General features: G+C 37.5%; 1 protein-coding gene across 9 annotated transcripts in view; it reads right to left on the minus strand.

The window, feature by feature from the left end:
• Ccdc141 (coiled-coil domain containing 141) overlaps window positions 1-21641 on the minus strand; it is a 185997-nt gene that overhangs the window by 47549 nt on the left and 116807 nt on the right. For 8 of the 9 annotated variants that reach the window (XM_074071189.1, XM_074071188.1, XM_074071187.1 and 5 more), the window contains exons 9-16: window positions 15542-15683; window positions 13616-13735; window positions 9722-9913; window positions 6067-6246; window positions 4117-4296; window positions 3379-3504; window positions 1459-1647; window positions 231-410 (exon numbers count right to left, since the gene is read on the minus strand). In XM_074071189.1, the coding sequence (XP_073927290.1) occupies window positions 231-410; window positions 1459-1647; window positions 3379-3504; window positions 4117-4296; window positions 6067-6246; window positions 9722-9913; window positions 13616-13735; window positions 15542-15683 (1309 nt within the window). The remainder of the gene's footprint in view (window positions 1-230; window positions 411-1458; window positions 1648-3378; window positions 3505-4116; window positions 4297-6066; window positions 6247-9721; window positions 9914-13615; window positions 13736-15541; window positions 15684-21641) is intronic. The other variant, XM_074071190.1, reaches the window with a different exon arrangement.

Raw genomic sequence — 21641 nt, forward strand, 5'->3', positions numbered from 1 at the left:
TTTTAAATTAACTGGAAAATAGATTTATTAAGCAAGATTTTGTGTTAGGACTTTCTCCTTAAATTATTTTCTTTTGTAATAGGTGGTAGAAACTCATCACAAACAAGTATCCCAATGGTTTAATGTATTTTTTAATTTAACATATACTAAGTAATCTGCCTGGTTTCTTTCATATCACAGCCCAAGCCCCAGCAAAAAAAGTAGAAATGATGATGTTCTAAGATGCTTACAGGTTGCTGCACAGATGAGATGACGTCAACTCCCAAGGAAAGGGCCAGCTGATATAGGTGCTCTACATGTTTCTGCATTTCCTGAGAGCGACTGAGGTGCATCTGGGCCCCCTGAGCATCCCCCAGTCCATTCAGCTGTTCTAGAAACTCCAGTTCTCTTGAGTTGATGAGACGACTCAGCTGGAATTTAGGGTATTAACAATTGACTTGGGTTTCATATAAAGACATTTTTTAAAGCCTATTTTCTATAACATATTTTATTAGCTTGTTTAAATGCTGCAAAGCCCATCCATAATTATTAGTTTTATGGCCAAATATATGTTTCAGAGCTTCAAATCCAACAGGGTGACATTGATTTGCTAACATTTTCAGTTCTGTGAAGAAAGAACAACCTTTTTGGGTCATACCCAATGACCTTAACAAAATCTCAGTCTGTGATCTGAGTAAACTCAGAGGCTTTTTTTTTTTTTTTTATTCATATGTGCATACAAGGCTTGGGTCATTTCTCCCCCTGCCCCCACCCCCTCCCTTACCACCCACTCCACCCCCTCCCTCTCCCCCCCACCCCCTCAATACCCAGCAGAAACTATTTTGCCCTTATTTCAGAGGCTTTTTTTTAAAGAATAGCAATACGCTTCCAGTTTATGTTAGTAAGTCAAATAACTGAAGTTTTTGTCAAAAAAAAACCTCGAATAATATTTACTGAGCCCTCCATGATGTCAAGTATTTAAGACACCAAAAAAAAAAAAAAATTGACCTTGCTTTCTGCCCTCTAAAAGCTTACACTTGAGTTGGGAAAAAAGCAACTTTACTAAAAAGTAATTATGAATCAAGATGCTAAAAATTTCAGATGTGTGGAATAAATAATAATGAGAATTCTAGGTATTTAGAAGAAAGAGAATAACTCTCAGTGAGATAGGATTGCTGGAGAGAAGTACACTACTTATATAGCAGAGAGAAGAGAGAAGATCTACCAGGTAATGGCAGCCTGAGAGGCACAGCTTGGAGTCAAGTATATGGTTGCCATTTTTTAGGAACAAAGAAGAGCTCAGTTTGGCTGTAACATTAAAGCAGAGCAGGGGCATACTGAGAGATAATTTAAGAGCCAGAATGGGTAAGCTTCTAATACTATAACAAGAAATTTGGCTTTGATTTATTACACAATGATTAATTTTTAATTTCATACTGTAAAATCCAGGATCTTTCAGACATTCATGATAAGTCTTACCTGTTTCTTGATTTGGTAAAACTGGACTGTTTTGTGCAGGATCTCTTCATAATCTTGGATTCTCTCAGTCTGTTTCTGATGGAGATAAACAAGGTCCCTCAGTTGCTGAGACTTCTCTTTCACAGGGGCACCCTTGCCACTTAATTCTTCTGATTCCTTAATGATGTGCTGAACCTCATCATGTAGTTGCTAAAAAATTGAAAACAATACAAGAAATTCAGTTTCCAGAGAATTTTTACTTTACAAGTGACAATCTGAAGATCTAAATAACAAATCCCTCTCTCATTTATTAATAGATACTTATTATGACCCTGCCCCAAATCCAGCCATTGTGTTTGATAGTAGGGATACATTATTCAATCCTTATCTTTTCATAAATTTGTGAGTAACACCACAAAAGAGTGTTTCAAAGCTAAAGAGTGAAATGGAAATCATATCTTTCTATGGCATACCAAATAGGCTGGTTATCTGTTAAGTAAATGTACTTTATCTCTTTTATGAAGCCCTATGATCATTTCTGATATTTAATACAAATTAGAATCAGGCAGTATGGTAAGAAGACCAAGACAAATATAAAAATACATCATGGGAATTACGTGTGCTCTGTGATAAAGAGTGATCAGAATGCATCAGCAGCTGAACAGCACAGTAGATACGCTGCTTCAAAGCAGCCATCCCATAACTCACAAATAGCTACCACATGTAAGGAGGGATAAACTGCCTTCCCTTTTAGCTAGCACTTCTACGTATTCCTGATGGAAATTTAGATTCTGGAGTAGACATGGCAAAGGATGTACAACTTAAAATGGATGCTACTGTAATTTCAGGGATCTGAAATCTTCAATCAAAGGTGAAAGTACAGGAAATGCTGTAGGCTAAGGAGACAATTTTCAGAAGACTGACTTACATGCAGTCTTCAAGTTCAAATCAAGCATGTTGGCATCACTATGTATATTATAGTTACAGAGCTAATAAGGATGGCAATGGTTCCTAATTAGAAGAACTTACATACATATAAACATGTACACCCAAATATGCATACAACACAGCGTCTATCACAGAACCCAATGCAGGCTGGGTCACACTGTCTGAGAGTTTTGATGAAAGAGTTTTCTGTGGGTTATAATGATGTACCTGTATAGTCAGGGTGGTGGTTATATTTTACATAAGTTTTGTGTTAAAGGAACCTAGGGTTTGATTACTTCCTAAAGGAATCTTCAATTCTCTGATTTGGGGATTCTTTAAAGCCAAGACATATAAAGAAGTGACAGATAGAAATACAGCTGCCTTAATTTTGCAGCAAAACCTAAACAGGCAGGATGATAATGTGATGGCCACCAGATCTTAATGCAAGGTTAGGAGTGGCAGGGGTGAGGAGTATGTTAAGCCATTAGGAATCAGGACATGACTCATGGCTGTATCTCTCATATCCTGAGGGCTTTCTGAGAGCTGAGAGGTGAATGAAGAGCACAGCAAACTCCCTGGGATGGTGGTAGGAACCCAGTACCAGTGGATGGGACAGTGACATCAGAGTGGTGGTATTAGGGACAAGGGGAAATAGAACCTGTAGATCATATTTTGCCCATCCTTTTCTTAGAAGTCTCAATTTAAAACATTCCTTAAGAAAATTAAGGGAATATATGTATATATTCATAATTTAGCTAATAATATAAATTAAATTAATCTAAGATAAAAATATGTGTAGGGCATTTGGTGGTCCAAATGCTTGTGTATTACTAAATACAGAAGCATGCAGGAAGAAAGTAAGAAAATGTATCTTTGTAGTGAGTTTTTAGACAAGCAATGATTTTGATAAAAAACAGAAATTCACAAGACTGTAACAATTAATTAGGTAAACTGCATCTGAATGATTTAAAATTGTTTTTCCATTCATCCAACTCCATCAATCTATTTGTTCACCTGGAATTGAGGCTTCATTTCATTCCACTTTTTCTGCAGATCTGAAATAGTATGGAGGCTCCCTCCAAGGTCAAGTGCAGACACTGGCATAAGTACTTCCTGAAGAAGCTTTAAGTTGTGAGTCGTCTGAAATAAATACTGGATAATTATGGGTGTGTTTTCTTTGACACCTCCAGCAAATACGTGCCATTAAGTTTTTCAACCCCTGAAAACATTCACAACCTCCAGTTGTTAGATCTCATGATCTAAACCATAAAAGGCTCTTGATTTCCCTCACTTTTTTCTTTTATCATGGTAATATGTAACAAAATTGGCCTTTTAGTAACACATGATTTAGTGGCATCAATAAATTTACATTGTTGTGCAATCATCATCACCATCCATCCAAACAAGAGCTCTAGATCCATTAAACAACTTCCCATTCCTCCTTCCCTCCCTGGAGCCCTGAAAACATCTATTCTGCTTTCTGAATCTATGAATTTAGCTGTAGGCACCTCAAATAAGTGGAATTGCACAATATTTATCCTTTCGTACCTGGCTTATTTCACTTACTGTATTGGTTTCAAAGATCCATCATGATGCAATATGTATCAGAAATTCATTAAGGCTGAACAATACTTCACAATCTCTTTTTAAAACAATTTTCCACTTTTTGCAGTGCTGGGGATAAACCTGGGTCCTCACAGATGCTAGGTAAGCACCTTACCACTGAGCTACACCCCAAGCCCATTCCCTTACCTTCTTAAGTTTCTCTTTGAATGCTCCCCACTGCTGTTTCACAGGCTTGCTTGCAATAGATTTAAGGTGCCATGCCATCCGGAGGCTGCTAAGTTCTTCCCTTTCAGTCTTTTGATTTTCCATAGTTTTTTCCATAATGTACATTTCATTTTTCACATTTAATATCTCACTCTCTTTTGCCTGTTAAATCAATAATCCATACAATGGCTTTTCTTTACCAAGAGATACAACTTTGTTTGCATGCAACTATTTTAGGTGGTACACACTTTATCCCAGCCAGAGCAGAGTACAGTTCTGAGATCTAAACAGTCTGAGTTCCTGTACAGAGGAACAGTTAGGCACTCAGACCCAAATTCTTTGCTTGAACATCAGGTCTTGAATTTTTTAAGATCCAGGTGGTTTTTGGAGGATAGAGTAATAAAATAATATATTCTGTAATTGTGATTAACAAGATTCAATAAATTATGAAAGATATTGCGCAATTATAGTGGGAACAATCCTAAATTCTATCTTTATATATGCTATAAATAAAGTTAGGGCATCTTTTGCATATTAAGAAACTATTGAAAATGTAATATATTCTGTAATTTAATATAAACTGGAAAGTGCAGCATGTCACTGACCACTACAATGATAACGGTGAAGAACGATGGTGTGACAAGGTTTAGAAAAGGCAAAATATGGAAAGATTTGCTGATATCTAGCTAGTGGGATCTAAGAAAATTGAGTTTGTATTTGGCAGAGTTAGTATTTGTTCATTCTGGAGGTTTAAATAATTTGCTTGTAGTCTAGTTAGTATTATTTTGCTCCTATGTAGGGCATGGAAAACTCTGTGGTAATCCAGTCTAAATAAGTCACTAAATAATCCATTTTCCATTTATATACCTCTACAATGAATGCTCTTCTGACATCTTGCTTTCCAGATACCTTGGTAACAGGGAGGCTTGTCTTGGAGAGCATTGCTGGCATTCATCAATATAAGTTAATAAAGCGGTGATTTCTTCTGCCAGAATTCTAAGCCTAAGTTAATTTACCTTATGCTCATGATTTTTATATCAACTAAAATTTTTTTTCTATTTCAAGATTGAAAATAGCAGCCAGAGCAACACAACCAAATAGAACACTCAACTGAATGTGCCAGTTAGCCTTTTCAAAATCAAACCGGTCTCTACATTTGAACACTAGAGTTGTTGAAAAACCTAATGAAGGTTTTACTTCATTTTACTTGCTCTACCAACAATTTCATATCTCATAATGTCACTAAATCAATACAGATACCTGGTTATGTGGACTTTTATATTTACGAATAAAGGAGACCTTATTTATCATATGACAATGGGGAAGACTTTAAAGGAGCATGTTCATGCTATCAAGATATAAGACTACCAAGACAGAGTATTAAAACACACAGTATTTCTAAGAACTCTAAATGGGAATGGGAATTCACAACAGCCAAGCTTATTTAGATACAGATGCAAGATATGATTGCAGCTATAGATCTTTAAAAATAAAGATCTGACTATACAGTGCTTAAGCATTCTAAACAAGGAATAAAGGACATCCAATTCTGGTGGATGGAGTGGTGGATGGTAGATTTGGGCTTCTGCTTAGAATGATAGAAAAGCTGGATGTAGAAAGCACCTATCTGAAGGAAATACACATAACTCAGAACTTTGAGGACTCTGTAACAATAACAATGTTGTATTTGAATTAGAATCCCTCTTTTCTTAATGGCTAAAATGGTCTTCTTGTTATAGATTAACAAGGACATTAAAAATCAGAAAGCATATAGATACTGGACTTTAGCACTGGTCTAGGCTGAATGAAGCTAAATAGAACTTCCTGAAGTCAGCACTAGTGATTAATAGACAGTTGAACTTTTGAATTTATGATTTTGACTTTGATGACTAATCCTTACAGAAGGTGGGACTCATTTTATGTTATTCTCACCATATTTATTAAATTAAGGAACTCAAGCCCTAGGTCCTCGGTTAAAAAACTCTTCTTTAAAAATAGCTGCCATTGCTTCTCAACTGACTCAGACCAACACGTGGCTTTAGCATCATCTTCTTCCTTCCGAGGGATTTCAGTTTGATAAAATTCCTTTAGGCTCTGAAACTGTGCCTCTACCTAAAATAACAGAAGATAAATGTGTTAAGAACACTTAACAAAATTTTCAAAATAAAAAGAACACTAGATTTCAGTAAGAACTTATATAAAAGTTAAATTGAAACTACATTTTCAGAATTCTCTAAATAATTATTAAATATTGTCAATTTACTGAAAAGTCACAAGAATCTAGATTGTTGCCAGACAGGACTACTATTTGGTAGTAAATTGAGTTGACAAGTTTATTACCCATAAGATCTATTTATTGTACCTCAAAGTATATTTTGTATTCAATATTTATATATATTTTTCAATTTGGGATGATTTGTGTCAAAGACCAGGTGGTTCTGTTTAGAGCTGGGTTTTATAGTTTAAAAGAAAAACACATATGGAATCAGGGAATACAAATCAGAAAGAAATTAAACCCAATGAAAGGTTATTAGTAATTAGTATATCATAATTTACAAGGGCACAGATAATTACTAATTTTCTTTGTAAGCATTAGTATTAAACGACCTTCATGAGCTAATCTTATTAGGATATGTTTTTTGCCTCTGCAGAATTGTATTTTCTCATTTGCTAACCAATGTAAGCAGTATGAGGTTATTTCAAATTACTCTCCTTGAGCAGAGTTTGCATAAAAGCAAATGTACAGCTATAGATTAACAAGTAATTGGGTGATGTAGAAATAGTAGAAATCATATGACACAAATTTTTGTGCATTTTGAATAATACATAATGGCTAATAAGACAAGACTGAGGGAAGTCATATCTAACAAAAGTTATCAAAACAGAGAAAGAAATTTCAAGCAATAGTCACTACATTTTAAGGATTTTAACATCATTCTTAATTTAAATGAATTTAATAGGAGTGTCTCAAAGACCTTTCAGAAACAGAGGTTCTCTCCTAATTTCCATATTCCACTTATTCATGTCTCTACATTTTGCTAATGCTGTTCCCTCAGCTCAAAGGATCATTCCTCAATGCTCTTCATGAACTAGTATAGATGATACCTTCTCCATGGAGCCTTCTAAGATTTCCCAGTAAGAATTAATAATTTATTTCCCTTTACCTGGTGATAGTTCTGGGAGAAAGAGACCTAACTTCTTGGAGCCTTAGTTTCCCTCACTTGCAAAATGGGGATAATAGAAAAGAACTAAAACAGAGACATAAAGATTAAACAAAATTAGCAACAAAAAACATGGGGTCTGATATGCTGCTTGAAAGATGGATTGGAAGACACTGAGTCCAAGACTGACTGAAAATGTCCTCCAGGGTGCTTTTTGGGGAGATGGGGATATATAAAAACTGGAGTGCTATTATGGCTACATAACTCTATAAATACTAAAAATTGTTGCACTATAAGATGGTGAATTTTACACTATGTAAACTATGCCTCAAATATGAGCAAATATGCTGTTTTAAACTAAAGGAGGAGAGAGTGGATAGTTAGGTTAAATGAATTTAAGCAGATGAAGACTAAAAGTGCTCCATTTCATTTGTCCACCAGAAGGAGCTTATAAGAACATCTTCAATGCACTGAAGAGGTAGAAAATGGCAAGGCTGAAAAGGAAGTAAACTGAATCATAATGAGATAAGGATTGGGGAGATGAGCCAGGAATGTCCTCTTCCCATTCCAGGAATTTATATGCAAAGGGAAGGAAAATGATGGTAAGGTAACCTTGGTAAGGATGATAATATTTAGATCAAGTGGGAAGGAAGCAATGGAAAAGCAAATTTGAAAAACAAGAGGATAGTTGCTGGAGGTAGTTTTCAAAGGATGCAGGAGTATAGAGGGAGGAAGTGATTTCTGATCAGGGCTGGACAAGGACAGGGACGTTACTGGAGCCAGGGGAGGATGGATAAATATGTCAGTAAGTTTGGAAATACAAAAAAAAACCAGTGAGGCTCAATGGCTGCATTTTTTAGGAGGTATGTGGTAAGAATGTCGACTCAGATTTAGGGATGGAAACTGGGGTAAGATGTTTGAGAATCACTACCAAATGGGGGAAAACTAGGGAGCATCTGGGGGACCCAGCTGAGCCACAGACCCATAAATTACATGTGTAACATCACCAATCAACACAATTGTATGATTTTGTAGGAGTGTCTGGAAGCTTGGAAAGAGAAGCTGTGTAAATAAGAGTGCTGGACTGATCAAGTGCTGGAAGTTGGCAGGGTTAGTCTTCGTGCAGGACAGGGAGTGGAGGAGATGGAGAGTAGAATGGGAGTAAGTAGCCATGAGCTAGTGAGGCAGAAGGGAAGGCCAGAGGCATAGAGGCACAGCACAGTCAGGATTAGAAGGATGGAAGACTCTGCCAGGTAGTAAAACAGATTTAGGGAAAGCAGGTACACTGAATGACATGAGGTGGCTCTGAGAAAGTGCTGTTTGAAAAGCTCTAGCCCTAGAGAGGCAACTGGTCCCTTAGGCTAGAGAGGGCCAGGGAAGTGAACGTTTTACACAACACCAAGTAGGAATAGTTTGGGCATCAAAGATGCAAAAAGCAAGCATTTTTTTTGTAGCTTTTTTATTGTTTCATGTCCTGAATAAAAATGTTCAACAGGATAATCCCATCAGTTACAACACCTCTGGGAGCTGTTCAGGGCCAAGAACTAAAAGGAAGTCAGAAATGACAAATGGTTGAGAAAAAATACGGAAAAGGCCACAAAGGTTACCCGGGATTCCAGGGACCAGGCATGGTTTTCCTCCAGAGTTGTAAGACCTCAGATCAGACAGAGGAGATATGTGTAGGCAAGGTGGTTGGGTAGGAGGTGAGGGCAAGGGAGATGGGAGCATGGAGGTGAGAACATTGAAACTGAGCATAGCTCCTAACTTCAAACAGCTGGCTTTACCTCTTAGTGGAGCTTGCTGGTTCTAGCTCCCACCAAACCAGCACCTATCTCCCTGAACAGGAAAGTGTTCTGAATTCACGAGGTTCATGGTTAAATGAGGCGGCATCTCAGCCTCTTTATTACTGACACCATCTTCAAGAAACTGACTTTGACAAGTGGAATCCTAGTATGCTAGAGGGACTATTACAGATTATATACTATCACCCTTTAAAATAAAGCCTCGGAAGAGTTCAGAAAGGTAACTTGTTAAAAGGCATTGAACGAGACCGGTGAGAGACTAACCAATAGCTTGTATTTTCCAATTCAGTGTGTTTTAAATGAACCACATTAATTGCTTAGTATTCAAAGAGATCCATGGCTTTAAAGATGACTATTTTCAGGTAATTTTCTTTGGTGTTGAGGCTATTGAAAGTAGTTGTAAGACATGTTGGAAGACTTAATTTGTACATGCATCTATACATTCACATTTGTATTTTTTTTTTGAGGTTTTATATGGTACCTTGAAGGAAGAAAGGCCTGTGAGTGCATGCCCTAGACAGAGAATATGGAACTCTCTACCTGGGCAGAGCTCATATCCCCAGAGAAAGCAGGAAGGTGGGCAAAGGCCACCATGTGGAAGTGGGTGAGCCCATCATACTGTACCTCCTCTGATGACTTTAGAAATGCCACATAAGTTTGCAGGACTTGTGATCTGGAGCCAATACCTTGGCCAAGTATACTTAATTCCTCTTCTAGCCATTTAGCTTTAAAAGAAAGTGATGCCACTTCATCAGGTTCAAATTTGTTTTTCTCTGTCATGATTTTTGCAGCTGCTTCTAAGGCTTGTGCTGTCTCCTATGAAACCAAAGCACAAGAGGTCAGAAGCTGACAGGAGAATAATGAACACTCACATTTCATTACTCTTCTGCACATCCATCTGCTACAATTATTAACTGAACTTGTACTGAGAATTTTCTTAATAAACTAAAGTCACAATTTTCAAATTCCAAAAAGAAAAAAATGACACTTAAAAATGAAAACCATCGCAAATCCTTCCCTGATTATCAGCTGTACTTTTTCTGTAACAAATAGAAGAAAGCTTACCTGGTACAAAAGGTTCTAAAGCAAAAAATGCCAGGAATGTTTCAAATAATTATACATGAGTATTGTTTTATGAAACTTAGCAGTAGCTCTAGCAAATTCTTAAACTACTTTTTTTTATATGACAGGGCAAATTCACAAAACATATTTGCTTGCTTTTAATTTAATTAAAAACCATACATTTTAATTATAAAATATACAGTCTTTAAAATTATACAGCCTTATTTAAATATCTATTGAGAAGGGGTTTAAACATGAATATGGGAAGTGTTATGCCTCAAGCTTAACCAACCTAAGAGTAAGTGAATTTGACTTGCTTATGAATGTTCCCCTGTGTTGTCTTCTGCCCACAATTTCTGGTGTGGGGACTCTGGTCACTTATTGAATGGACAACTAGGAATTGTAGGCATTGTATATAAAATATTCGTTCCCCATCTAACACTTCAGTCAATGATAGGTTGCATATATAGGGATGGTGATCCTTTAAGATTCTAATAGAGCTGAAAAATTTCGATAACCTAGTGATATAGTGATATAGTAGCCTACATAGGTCATACTGTCACAGGTGGCAGGCTGGGTTCTTTTTTTCCTCCCTCTATATAAACAAAAATGATGGTTATGCAAGGGGCTGCTCTCTTAGTATTGATGACCTTGAGTTACAAAGGCTTGCAAGCTGGGCTTCCAGCCTTGTGAACTAGAGGCTTATGACTCTAAGCTTTCAAAACCTATTGCTCTAGGTGCTCAAGGCAGAGGCCTGTTGCTTTGGGCTTAGTGTGCCAACATCCAGTGGCCAGAGTTGTATCCCAAGCTTTGGGTGTCAGACCCATGGCTCCCTAACCTTGTGTTCTAGCAGCCAGGACTTACAGTCCTTATATTCTCAGTTTCTGCCTTTGTCAATACTTCCATCTTCCTTAACAGTCTTAGCTTTATGCAGATTCTGCCCTTGATTGCTCTCTGGAACCCTTTAGCTGCCTCCTAGAGTCACTGTTCAGAGCTTCAGCTATCAGGGCCCCTAAGGTCTCAGTGGCTCTCTGGAAATCTTAGCTGCTTCTTGGTGTTTCAGCTCTGAGTTTTGGGTATCAGGGCTCTCAGCTCTTGGGTGACTTTCTGGAACTCTTCCATTCACTTGCTTCCTTGCTGCTACTTCTGGGGCTGGAAGCTCAGGGGAGGTCTTGTCTGCCCTTTGTGCAACCAGCCTAGCCTGCTCTACCTGTGATAAAGACCACAAGTAAGCATTTGGGAGCATCCTTGATTAAGGCTTAGTGTTGCAGTACAAGGGGTAGTACGCAGGCGAGAAGCCTCCCAGACTAACCTGAAAAGAGTGGTAAACAAATGGCTTACATAGTCAGAAGAGAAGTGCAGCATACTTGCACTCTGATTGCAATTCCATCAATTACAGCCTTGCATGGATATATGACGTCCAATTCCACCAATCACAAGCCTTCCATAAGGACCAATCACCAGCCTTACTGAGGACCAACCTCACATAAGTGTAGCCTTCTGTCTGTCAGTCACAGCTTTTTCCTGAGTCACTGGGGGAGGAGTTCTTCCTGCTGCCTGACCACTGCTATTACAAGGTATGGAGCAGCTGAGGGCAGGGTCATCAGGAGATCATGGCAGAAGTGTTTTCTGGCACTGGTGTGCACTGGAGCAGTAGTGATTTCAACAAGGCCTCCTGAAGCAGAACTGTGTAGCTTCAGCTTCAGCCATGGTTGGAGTGTATTTCCTTCTAGGTGTCTGTGAAGTGTTCAGCGCAGCTAGGATGCCATGATGATAGTGCAGCCAGCTACCAAAAGAGGGGCTGCTCAGCTGACGCTCCCTGTTCTAGGCAGCGGGGCACTAGGAAGTCCTCTGAAAGCTAGCAATCAAATGGTCATATTGGCCCAGCCCCAAACAACTTAGCTTATTTCAGGGAAAAGCAAACATTAATGGGTGGTTACAGTAAAAACCTAACACTAATGTTATCATTCGTAACAGTATTTGACAGTGCTTAAATCCAAGCCAAATATTGTTAAGGGAGAGTTGGTTCCTTCTGTCTCAACAGTGCAACGCATTACCGATGTGTTTGTTTTGATGCCGGTGTAAATGAACTTGCTACGCTGTCAGTCATATGAAAGTACAGAACATATAATTGTGTAAAGAACATTATACTTGATAATGACTATGTTACTAGTTTATGCATTCACTTTATTATACCTTTTATTGTTGTTTTAGAGTGTCTCTTTCTATGCATATGAGAGTTTACTGTATAACGGTACATCTGCTTACAGCAACCTCACACATCTCATGTTTATGTCTACCAATGGACCTAGTCCATCTAGGTTTGTCATACAATGATGACAAAATCATATAAAGCACATTTCTCAGAATGTATTCCTATCAGTAGGCAACACATGACTGTATCATTGCCATAGAAAGAACCAGGCAAAATTTCATGTGAGAACAAGCAGAAAGGAAAGAAAAAAGCTTCGCTCTTATTTGCAGCAAGGAGGGATTGCTTCCTACTTGTGTTTAATATGCTTCCCAAGTACTCCACAGCATAAAAGTAGTTTTAATTTACCACCCTGCTTCATTGTAGCACTCTGGGAAAAAGAGGAGCATGTGATTTCTTATCATGCACTCTCCTCACTACTGCTAAAAATTTTAAATTAAAAAAATCCTTTCAGGCATGTCTTATTTTAAGTATTTTACATAGAGAATAAAAAGTGTTCCACTTAAAACATTAAATTAAATTAATTAAATACTTGGACACATGGTGTGTTCAAGTGTGGGAGAGGGGGTGCTGTCTGTGAAGCAGGCTTTTCCACTGAAAAGTAGAGGAACAGGGAATTTCCTGTTGTCCTGGGCTAGCTGGGGGAGGGCACTTGACTCACCTTCCCAAACCCTGATGAGTCAGGCAGTGACTTAGTGCAGGTTTAAAATCCTGCAGGAATCCTTGAACCCAAGCCCCATGGGAAAGGGGTAGGAGGGAGATGGAGGTGCCTATTGTGTGTGGGCGGGGAGCATTTAATATCTCTGAACATCCAGTGTTTGAACAAGGTTGTGCTTTTGTTTTCTTTCTGGAAGCCTGCAATAATGGATGTTGCTTCTAGTAGTTTTCTTTTGTGATTTGTTCTTGTAGAAAATCACAAATAATCTTAGAGAAGTGTTCTCCCTGGCCCCTCTGATACCCCCCAAAAGCAGTTGTTAATACCTCCCAGGCAAACAAAAGTTTCCAAATGACTGTTTAATACCAGGCTGAAATGCTAAGGGTCAGTGAGCTTGAATGCCTTAACAAAAACACATATAAATAGTTTAGACAAACATAATAGGATGAGTTTTTAAGTCATTTTTGCTACATACTAATTTAGAGTTGCAACCCTCAAGGGAGCTAGAATTAAGTTTTGTAGCTATGAACTATCTTTAAAATCATACTTACAAAGTCATAGCCATAATAGGAAGTCCTATTGTATTTACCTTAGCTTGTATGTCTAGTTCCAGATATTTATTCAAAATCTTCTCTGATTCAGAAAGACTGGAACCAACATTCATTGTGTTGGAAAGCACTAGACTGATTTTCTGAATTGATATTTCCACCTTTAGGAACAAAAAATATATATTATAAACAAGTAGAAAGGTGACTATTTGGGGAGAAGAAGAGGATCAGAGGGGAGGACCAAAAAGAAAAGGGATGGGGGTGAATCCAATCAAAGTACATTGTATACATGTATGAAAATGACATAATGAAATCTATTTTTGTATGATTATTATACACTAATAGAAATAAGTAATGTAAAAAGAATGCATTACAGTCTCATACAAGTATACTTGTAAATATGTAAGGAAAATAAATGTTGCTTTATTTATTCCCATTATGCTTTAAAATGTATCAATTTTTATTAAATAATTTTAAATATCCTAGAATTTCATATTTTAATACTGTTCCTCTTCATATGAGGTAATACTAGTAACCCACCAACAGAGGGTATATGCTTAAAGATATTTCTTTTATTAAGAACAATGACATATAAATAATCATCCACGTTTTCTAAGAACTATTGTCTACAATGGATAATAATACACTTGCTAACACGTCAGGAGAGATAAATTTATTTGTTAGTTGAATGAGACCAATTTGTATGTACATTTTGAAGTAAAGATCCAGAGCATAGGTATTTGTTTGCCCTATAGGTTGCTATATTTAGGGCTGAGGGGTTCAGGTTAGCACCAACCCCTGTCCACAGTCAAGCACAGGGACCTACCTAAGTCATTTAATTGATGACATTGAGGAATGGTGATTTGATCATCAGTAATGTGAGCCAATGGATAAAGTGACTCTTCAAGTGTTCTATTCCATTCAGGTTCCTTCCTTCATCCCCTTGCTCTATCTAGAGGTCATACTGCCCAGAGTCAAATTGTCTATGAGTTGGCAGAAAGATGAGTAGCAACAACCATTTGAGTTCCTGCTGTATTTTCCATCACTACCAAATTAGCTGGAGTCTCCAGCTGTAAGGAATGTGGCATCACTGCTGCTGCTCCCATATTTGGAATCTCCCTGGGCCCAGGCTTCAGGACAAAGCTGAAATTCCCAACTTTCTGATCAATAACAGATGAGGAGGCAATTTAATAAAGACATTATCACTTAATGTCCTTGCTTATGAAGACTACTAATTCTACTCATGAAAGTTCATTGTATCTAACATAAACATCACTGAAAATTTGAGACCCAGCCTCTGCAAGGCTTATTACTATTTGTATAAATAGTTTTTGTTATCTATACAACCTCTAAGTAAATAACTTTATTTAGTCAAAGTGTAGGTCATGGTCCTTATTCCCCTTTGAAAAATAGGCAATGAAATGTTTCCATGTCAAGCCATTACATCCACTCTGGAAAAATTTTCCAATGTATGCTATTATGCAGAATGACCATCTCTTGCACTGATCCGGTTCAATAAAGTGAAAATGACAATTTATTCCTGGAACCAAAAACCATAAGTTGGTACCATCTCTCTCTGTGTCTGAAGTCCTCAGGTTTTGTGTTGCCATGTCAATGAAAACTGGTGCATATTTGAACCGTGCCTAGAACCATGCAAATCAGGGACCTTATTCCAATGTGGACATAGTTCAGTTAACATAGAACTGTGGGTGGTAAGGACTATCTTTGTGTTTATATGTTCAGGCCTGAGGTGGCAGATTGCAGTAGGTATCTATTTTTGGCAACCTAGGGTAGGGACGGTTGATGAACAATCATGAATCACCATGTCCTGTCCAATAGAAGACCTGATGTGGAACGTAAGAGAAGTCTAAGGAGATGCATTTCTATCCTCCTACCGCACATATTGCAGCTGGCGTACCATCTATGATCACCAAATTAGCAGTTTGCATTTCATTTTATGAAGTTACCTTCCTCAGGTAACCCTCCACCGAGGCTGCTAATTGCTGTTTCTTAAGAGCAAATTCCTTGTGCGCTGAACATTGTTCAGTCAGATGATCCACACGTCTCTGAATGCATCCCATCATCTTATGGATGCCGGTCACTCGAGAGCTGAATGGAACAAGCCAGCTGTTAGTTTACTTGACCTTGACATTGAAGCCCCAGGAACGAGGACATTTGAAAACAGATCCACTCTTTCATGAGAGGTATGAGTTAGTAAAAGTTACTAGTTTTAAGATGATGAAAGTTAAGCATGGTACAGCAGATGCATAGCCAAATTGTGTTCCTTTGTTTTAGGTCAGTCAGTCCTGAGGGAAAAGATGAGTTATGACTTTTTGCAAGTCTAATCCTCTTTTCTAAAGGTTTACTTTTTAATATTTCCCTAAGATTCTTAAGAACCTTATGGCAAAAGGCACAGTATGTTTACCAAGAGTTTTCCTGAGGCTATTACTTAAAAGCTTCATTTATCTAGAGATACTCTTTGAATAGAAATGTGAATCAGCCAATTAACAAAGCATTTACTAACCCAGTAGAGTAAAACACTTATATAACACTAAGGTCCCTATTCTCAATGATCAGGAATGCTCAAGGCTGTGTTCATTAGATGAAAACCAAGTTATCACCAACAATTAGGTATCAAATATACTTGTTCATAAAAAGGAAACCAAGCCCCATATTATCACTTTTTAAACTTATACTGGCCTCATGAGACAAAGAAAAGTGACATGCTGGGCTCATAAAAAGACATGCCTTTAAAACAATGAATGAACTCTGAATTGAACCTCAGTTGCTTTCATCTAAAGACATCTTAAGAGATTTCCTAACTAGTTCCAAGGTAAGCGTGCTCACAATGAGAGGATACTGTTGGATGGAATGAGCACTTTTAAATTGCTCAAGCTATCCCTAAGACAGAACCTAGCCTACCAGTTAAGAAATTGAAGTCTTTAACCTCCCATCAGTCATTTCCTTCAAATACTAATAAAGATTAACATGACAACTCCTAAATTTAATTACCCAGAGTTAAAAAAAAGATCTTGGAACAAGACACAGATTTCAGTAATTTTACCTCAAATAATTAATTTATGACTGTAAAAATGAATTTAATTAGTAATGAAATGAGGGTAAGATCCCAAATGACTGAGAAGGGAAGTAACCTCATTGGAATGACAATGAGGATGCTATAGAGGTAAGACACATTCAATGTGTCCTGTAGGTACCACAGGAGTCCAAGAAAAGTGCAATTGAGGGACAATATGAAAACAATGAGAAATCTTACTCCTGGCACACAATGTTCTGTAGACATTACACTTAGAACATTAGTTTTGCATTTTAATACTCAGAGACAGGGAATCATGCCATCAGGAGATTTTTTGAGATAATTCTTAATGATACTTAAATCCACAGATTCTATAAAAGCTGTGCATTGGTAATACCTCTTGTATTTTGACTAGGGTTTAGACTGAGAGAGCATATGCTAAAAAGGCACTTTGAAGCTATGCTAACCTATACACTATGAGTTCTAAGTTTTTTGTAGATAGAATGTGGAAGTCTGGACTAAGAAAGATAAAATGAAGAGTGGCCCTATGGAAAGAAGGTACAGATGTCAAAGTTTGTGATAGGAAACTAGCAAATGTGAAGAAAAGAAAGATGGCTGGAAATACTAGAAAATGCCATTGCAATTTGGAAATGATTAGTAAAATTCAGAAAGATAAAGGAGAATTTGTAAAAGCACTGCATGCCCAGAAAGAATGTATCTGCATCCATTGCAATCAGGAAGTATTTCCAGCCAAACTTAGAACAGGGACCTCTGGGACTCCAAGAAAGTATATGAGAAATGCCTACAGATTTTTAATAGGTTGCCTCTTTGGAGAAAACAGTCCTCAGAAACCAGGTCCAGCCAAGATTCTTGCTTCCTGTTCATGTTAGTCTTTGGGTTTTTCCAAGAATATGGTTGCCAGGCATCATAAATTCCAGCCATGGTGTTCAGTTTCCAGAGCTCAGATCTACTTTCTGATTCTAGCATTCCCCACTCCTTCCCAAATTTCTCACGTGCATCCCTATTTTGTGTTAATTATTGTGCTCTAACTTAACACCCACACTGAATCCAGCCTCTTTCACCACTCAAATATCAATTGAACTTTCTATCCTCTAAAATAATGTCATTCACCTGGTGCCAGGGGAAATATGGATTACCACTTTTTAAACTTATACTGGCCTCATGAGAGGTTTACACTTCTTGTAGCTTTACATATAATCTTAATAATCTGTTAATAATCTGAAGAATTTAAATTCTTGCAACAATCATGTCTTTTTAAGTGCATTGTATGCATCATTTCATAGACTAAAAATAACTTCGTGAATCATAAAAAAGGTGTCAATAATGACAAATTTTAGCCAATGAAACTGAAGCTCCAGAGATGAGATAACTTGCCTTAGAGACACAAAACTAGTAGGTAGGAAAGATCTGATTTTAAGTCAAGTCTCTTTAATATCCAACTATATATAAATATATTTTATAATTTTTAGAGTAATGATAGATTTAAAATCTTAATTGCAGAAAATCTAAGGAAATACAAAAAAAATTTAGTTTTTACCATAGACATCATAACTACAACTAACAAAAATAATTATTGGGTTCTTACTGTGATAGGCACCATTCTTACTAAGCTGGGTGTTATCATTATATCTGCCTGGTCTCAGAGTTCACACTCTTTACCAATTTCTTCTACTTTTTCTGAGCCTGTGACATAGTTTGTGTGTGTGTGTGTGTGTGTGTGTGTGTGTGAGAGAGAGAGAGAGAGAGAGAGAGAGAGAGAGAATTTTTCCTCTAGAATTTAACTTTCTTTTGCTGAGTGTTGCTGGCTGTCATACAAATAGAGTTGGCCTGTCTTACATGCTCATTTCAAATTAGTAAACTTCTCTAGGTAATACAATGATTGCCTGTAGTTTGCAAAGTGGCCACTAGAGGGGCATGATCCCTTGTTCAAATTGCATGTCTTGAAGGTCTCTCCAGAAACTAAAATCAGAAATAAGGGAAAAAACCAGATCAAGCATTTCTTCAGTAAAAATATTGCTTTTCAGCAACCTACAATTTTAATTTAAGTGAACCACAACCAACCAAACAGGATCTCTTTTTTCTGCTTTTACTTTTTCAATTTCCCAGGAGATTCTGTCTCATTTTGTGGTGACTTGTTCCTTATCATGAACTATATCTATTGCATTATAAATTCTGTAAGTGGAAGGGATAGTGGCCTACTCATTCTTATATCCCTTGCAGCCCTGAATATATAACCTTGCAATTAGCAGAAGATTAATGCAAATTTTAAGTTAAATAAAATACTGTCAGATCAATATACAAGGAAAAAGAAGATATAGATTTAGGAATTAAGGAAAATAAAAACATCTACACAGTTATCATATTAAAAATGTCACTTGTGACAAAGTCCAACAGTTTTTGAACAATGATGATGTTGCACGTCTTGCCACTTACAGATATTTTGGCTATCTGAAAACTGCCCAATTTCTTCTTTGGTAGGCATTTAGCATTTAGAGTTAGATTCAAGCAAATTTAGCTCTTCTATTTATGGCTTATTCTCCTTTCTTGGTACAGGAAGTTCCTAATCATCCTGCTTTCCCAAGCTAGCTCTTACTTCCCTCTATGTCCTCCTGTAGGTCATCTCCATCTGATTGGGCACTAATGACTTTCTTTTTTCCAATTATCAATTGAAATATAATATATCCATCACATTCCCAGTCCTGGGGCTACTTTGACCCTTATCGAGTCTTCTTAGTGAAACCTGGATCAGCAGATGACACCCAACCCAGATTCCATCATTTTTGGTTTGAAACGATTCTGGACTCTGACTTTGAATACTCTAAAACATGTTTATGTTTATGTATATAAAACATATGTATGTATATATATATATATATATATATATATATCTATATATCACATATAGGCAATTCCTGAACTCCTGAACAGCAAGTGATTTGAACAAAGGAAAGATATTACTCCCCAATTTGCCAGCAATTCTTCCATGAATTGAAAATAAACAGGATTCCATCACTCACCAGGAACGATTGCCATTACTTCACAGTAATACTAAACTAATGGTGGGACAAGGACTGATAGTGGCTGACAGAAACTTGGTTGAATCAAATTGTGGTGCCCTGTCATTTTATTCTAATTCTGAAGCAACACTGCTATGTGGAGCTGACTGGTTGGCAGAGGGGCTACAATTTGAGCCATAATGATCTGTGCCTCTCTGATTTGCATTGCAAGTATTGATTGACCTTTGGGCTTTCTCTGTAGGAATGGATTGGGTGGTGCTTGTCAGAAGTGAGCACAAGGTACATCCAATTTTTCCTGATGTTCACTTGAACTTTTCCAATATCACAGATACCCAGAAAGGACAAACTGGGAAAGCTTTTTCAGACATTTGTTACGAACCCCATAATGGGAACATTTTTTTCTTTATTCGTTGAGCCAACAGAGTGGAAGGAAGAGGAAAGAAAAATGATTGTTTCTTTCTGAAATAACAAAGACATACTGACTTCTGTTTTAAGAATAGACTGTTCTATTTACTGTGGGGAAGCAGTTGCCCTATCTTTGCATTTGTGGCAGATCAGAGCTGGGGGAGGGGAGCACATCCCAATGTTAATATGTTCTGATGATTCTTTCTGGAGAATGGCAAGTTGCTTTCAACCCTTTCATAAATTACTATTGGCAGCCCATCTGGATTAGGAGCTGAACCAGATGGTAAGCACTTGACAGCTTACTCTGTCTCATCTGACCGTATTTTTCTGTTTGTCTGTGGACAAATTATACTTGGAAGATGGAAAAAAAATCTTCTTTACCTTTAGCTTCTTGTTTCTTTTAACAGAAACTTGAACAGTGTCCTTTCATGTTCATGATGTCTTTATTTTAGAGGAAACACTGCTGCTGTCTAGTTTTATCCCTACTTTAAAAAACATGTCATTTGTACTACAGATGTTAAAATGTATATTTTTATAATTTTTTCTGATTTAAGTTGTATATTTTAATAACCTCTCCACACAGATAACACACACACACACACACACACACACACACACACAAATCCCTTTTATATATGTATATATAATGATGGAGAAACAGAAGACTAGCAGTAAGTGGGACTTAAGCCACAAGGCTTGAGGTTCTGGTCCAGATGTGTGTAGAGATGAACGTAAGTTCCATTCCTTTGAGGCCACAGACATCAACTATGCATGCTGTGTGAAGGGTTCCAAAGTTAGGACTCTACCTAAAGTCAGGAACAAGGAGAGGATGCTTTGTCTTTGTAAAAAGAGGGTGGAAAACACTGCAGACAACTGCTATTGGGGACAACTGCTTCACAAAACTGAAGACTGAATTTACAGTGGAGTCCCTGTGAATCTAGGTGGAAACTGTTGCAAACCTAACCAGTTAGGAGGAAAGAGCAAAGAGTAGAGAACAAAGCAAGGGAACAAACACTCCCATTCCAAATGAGAATGCAATTCAGAATTTTGAAACAAGAGAAGAAAAGTAACCTTAAGATGCTCAGCCAATCTGCACACCCATGTTTATTGCAGCACTATTCACAATAGCCAAGTTATGGAAACAACCAAGATGCCCCACTACTGATGAATGGATCAAGAAAATGTGGTATTTATACACAGTGGAATTTTACTCCACCATGAAGAAGAATGCATCATTTGCAGGTAAATGGATGGAACTGGAGAACATCATTCTGAGCGAGGTCAGCCAGGCTCAGAAGACCAAAAATCGTATGCTCTCCCTCGTATGCGGACTTTAGATCTAGGGCAAATGCAGCAATGTGGTTGGACTGAGATCACATGACAAGGGGAGAGCACATACTGGAGATATAGGAATAGGTAGAAAACCCAAAACATGAAAGCATTTGATGTCCCCACTCCAGAGGAACTAATATAGAAACCTTAAAGCAACAGAGATCAACATGATAAGGGGATCAGGAACCAGTGTAAAGATCAGTTAGAGATGAATCAGCATGGGTTGTAACACATTTGTATATGAAAGCAATGCTAGGA

This window comes from Castor canadensis, chromosome 4 (genome assembly GCF_047511655.1).
Source record: "Castor canadensis chromosome 4, mCasCan1.hap1v2, whole genome shotgun sequence".
Classification (NCBI taxonomy): Eukaryota; Metazoa; Chordata; class Mammalia; order Rodentia; family Castoridae; genus Castor; species Castor canadensis.